A 3,711-nucleotide genomic window follows, 5' to 3' on the forward strand; every position below is an offset into this window, starting at 1 on the left:
AGATTTTTAATTTTACACTTCCAAAAAAAATATTTTCTTTTAAATAAAAAAAAGTTCGTAAAATTTTTGAAGAGTTATTCAAAGAAAACTAATCAGTGCTAAAATTTAAAATAGAGCGAAGTAATATTATTAAATGGGTTTAAATGGAAGATAATAAATCGATATAAAAATAGCTTGAGGTATTATTTTATATGAGTTTTATTTATGAGATTTAGAATTAAATAAAACAAACTAACTGAATTTAATATTCAAAACAGGAAAGAGTAATATCTTTTAATTATTTTACATGAAAATAAAATATTAAGTTTATTTTATTATTATAAATAGTCAAATGTAATATTTTAAAAGATTTAAGATTAATAAAGATGCTCATATAACTGAATTTAATTTTCATAAAGGGAACAACAGTAAAGCTTATAAATAAATAAATAATTAAATTTTAGATTGTACTAAAATAAATTGAATATAAAAAAGGGGGTAGTTATTAAATTATTAAGAGGACTTTACATGAAAAAAGTTAAAAATGTATTAATTAAAATTCAATAAGATTGTAATTTTTTTGAAAATATATCTAAGAAATATTTAATAAATTAAATTTGAATATAGCAAGTAAACAATAAAGAATTGATTATTAAATATGGAAGAATACAAAAACAAATAAACTATTTATTTAAATATGAAGTGGGTACGAGTTTTTAAGGATTCACAGCTTTGATAAACAATTTGTTAAATATTCTTAATAATTAATTAGCGAGTAACTTTAAAAGATATTTAATTAAACTGTAATCGATGATTTATGCAAACAAATAAAAAATATATTAAATAGATAGTAAAATTTTTGATAACATTGGAAGATGAATGAATTCTTATACTATATTAATGATTTATTATAATAGCATGTAAGCTAAGCAAAAATTTAACTCTTATTTGAATTAAAATAAGAATTTTTATTTTTAAAATAAAAAAATAATTAGTCTGTAAAAATTACTTTTATTTAGAGAGCCACAAAAAATTATGCAAATAAATACATTTCCAAAAATAAATAAATAGTGAGTATAAAAAATTAAATTTTATTCAAATTTAAGAAAGCTATTCAATTCAAACTATAATAAAAAAACAGCTGGTAATATTTAAAGATAGAGTCAATTCATTCATTCATTCTGATATAATAAAAGACAGTAAGATTATTTATTTATTTACTTTGAAAAATATATTTAATTATTTACAAATTGAATTATGATAACCCAAATAAATAAATAACTAAATATAGTAAAATTAATTAGTATTAAGGAATATTTTTAAAAAAATATTGTAGGTTTGTTTATTTCCTTTTTAAATATAAAATTAAACAAATAAGAAAAATGAAAATTAAATTTAAATGGAAAATAAAATTTTTAAACAATAAATAAATAAAATTTAGTTAGAGAAGCAAACTGATAGAGTATGTGCTCTTAGAATCAAATTGATAGCCATTAGAATGAATAATACAATATGAATCACATAGAGACACAACTTAATTTATAATGATCAAAAATATAAAAAAGTTATAATGTATAAAATATGTAATAAATTAATATTTATTATTATGTATTTATTTGTTTATTTATATATTTTTATATCTTGTAAACTTCATTTAATTAACAATTTTTTTTTTTTTTAAAGTACATTCATACCATTTTCAAAACTAAATTTAAATTCTTTTTATGTTAAATTTGAGATTACTTTTAATAATTATTTCATTTAAAATTTAAAAGAGCAAAAATAAATTTTTTAGTTATTATAAAATAAAAAATTAATTTTATTAAAATTTATTTGCTAATTCAAATTACAAATTATTTTAAATTTAATAATTAAAAAAAATTAATATACTTTAAAGTTAATTTATTGAAATGTAGAAAAAAGTGTTACAATAATTAAAATAAAAATATTGTAAAATTTATGATTTATTTTAATACAATTATTTTTAAATTGGAAAGTGCTGAATTATCATAATTTATTAATATTAGATTTTAATTGCTTTTAGATATTTTTTATACATTAATTTTCAATATTAAATTTAGCAATAAGTTAGAGATTTATTTATTATAGATTAAGGTGCCATTTTTATTTAAAATAAGCAAAATTTAGTATTTTAATTTAATTTTTCAGAAGATTACAAATTTTTTGGAGTATTTTTATATTATTTTTTTTATATAATCAAAAATAATTTTAAAAATGCAATTTATAATATTTTATTTAGACAAAAATATAAAAAACATATAAATAAAAATGAATTATAATTTTAAACAAGTGCTATATATATAAAGAAGAATTTATAATTAATTTTGTATCTCATTTAGCAACATTTTTAAAAAAATAAATATTTTTTTTATAATCCTTATATAATCGTAAATACAGTACTTATAATTAAAAAAATAATATTATCAACTAAATTTACAAAAATGATTTGTGAATTATAAAGAATTTTTTATGATTGTCATTTTTTATTTTTTGAAATAATTTTTTGATTAATTTTAAAGAATTAATAAAAATTTAATTTTAAAATAGATTTTAATATATTTTACTGAATCAATAAGATATTAAATAAAATGAAATAACTGTTAAAACAAAATACTAAAATTTAATTTAGAATTAATAAAGCAATTTCTTTTAAATTATCGAATTAGAATTCATAATTCAATTTTTTATAAATTTAACCAGTCTTTTGATTTTCTTAGCTTTATTTATATGTCTATTCAAAAAGAATTCTGTTTTCTTGTATCTATAAATTTTTAAAAAATATAAAATTAAAGCTGTAGATATTAATTAAAATTATTTATCAAGATAGACTTAAGCAATATTTTAACTTTTAAAAGCAAATATAAATCATTAAATATTACGGGAAAAAGCATGAAATTACTTTGATATTTTTACAGTTGAGGATATCTTATGATTTTAACAATTCAGATTAATTACTAATTATAAAAAAAACAATTTAAAGATATAAAATAGTTAGGATAGTATTACAGTAGAAAGCACTCGAAATTTAATAAATTTACTAAACCTGATAAGCATTAATCTATTTTTTAATACCCTTCTATAGTAATTTCTATGCAACTTTTTATTAAATATTTTTATTTAAAAATAATTTAAACTAATTTGTAATTTTAATTACTTTATGTACAATTTTAACTCTCTTAGATTTTAGCATTTACTTAAACCTTCACTGAGTGCAATAGATCCTTCATTTCCAACTTTATTTTCTCTTTATTTAATTAAATAAAAATAATTCATTTTATATTTTTATATATCATAATTCATTTTATTTTGATCAAAAAAAAGAATAAGCAAATAATTATATTTTTTAATAAAATTAATTAAAAAATTTATTTTGATTAAAATATTTATTCATATATTCAATAAAAAAATATGGTAAATGCTTGAATGGATAAAAATAAGAAACATATTAATTTACAAAAAGCTTATCTCTAAATTTTTCATTTATGTAAGGGTGCCAAAACCTTTAGCGATATTAGATATTCCTGTTTGACTAATTTGGTTGTAACTTTTCAAAATAAAATAATAAGTACAAAATATTTTATTAAATTGAATTTTATCTAACTAACAAATTTGTTGATTAAATCTAGATAAAATTGTTATATTTATATTTACAATAAATATAGTTATAAGCTTATAATATTCTTCCAGTTATTTAATCCTAAACCAAGTATA

At 15.8% G+C, this 3,711-nt stretch overlaps 1 protein-coding gene across 1 annotated transcript; it reads right to left on the bottom strand. All coding sequences in view use genetic code 6, as the record gives it.

The window, feature by feature from the left end:
- Positions 1-2,676: 2,676 nt before the first annotated feature.
- Positions 2,677-3,273, bottom strand: TTHERM_001576269 (hypothetical protein; the record flags this gene model as incomplete). Its single annotated transcript, XM_012798691.1, has 4 exons — positions 2,677-2,761; positions 2,880-2,954; positions 3,007-3,096; positions 3,155-3,273. The coding sequence occupies 4 exons, from the start codon at positions 3,271-3,273 to the stop codon at positions 2,677-2,679; spliced, it is 369 nt and encodes a 122-aa protein (XP_012654145.1).
- Between the last annotated feature and the right edge of the window lie 438 nt (positions 3,274-3,711).

The sequence above is a fragment of the Tetrahymena thermophila genome (assembly GCF_000189635.1).
Source record: "Tetrahymena thermophila SB210 genomic scaffold scf_8254566, whole genome shotgun sequence".
NCBI classification, from domain to species: domain Eukaryota; phylum Ciliophora; class Oligohymenophorea; order Hymenostomatida; family Tetrahymenidae; genus Tetrahymena; species Tetrahymena thermophila.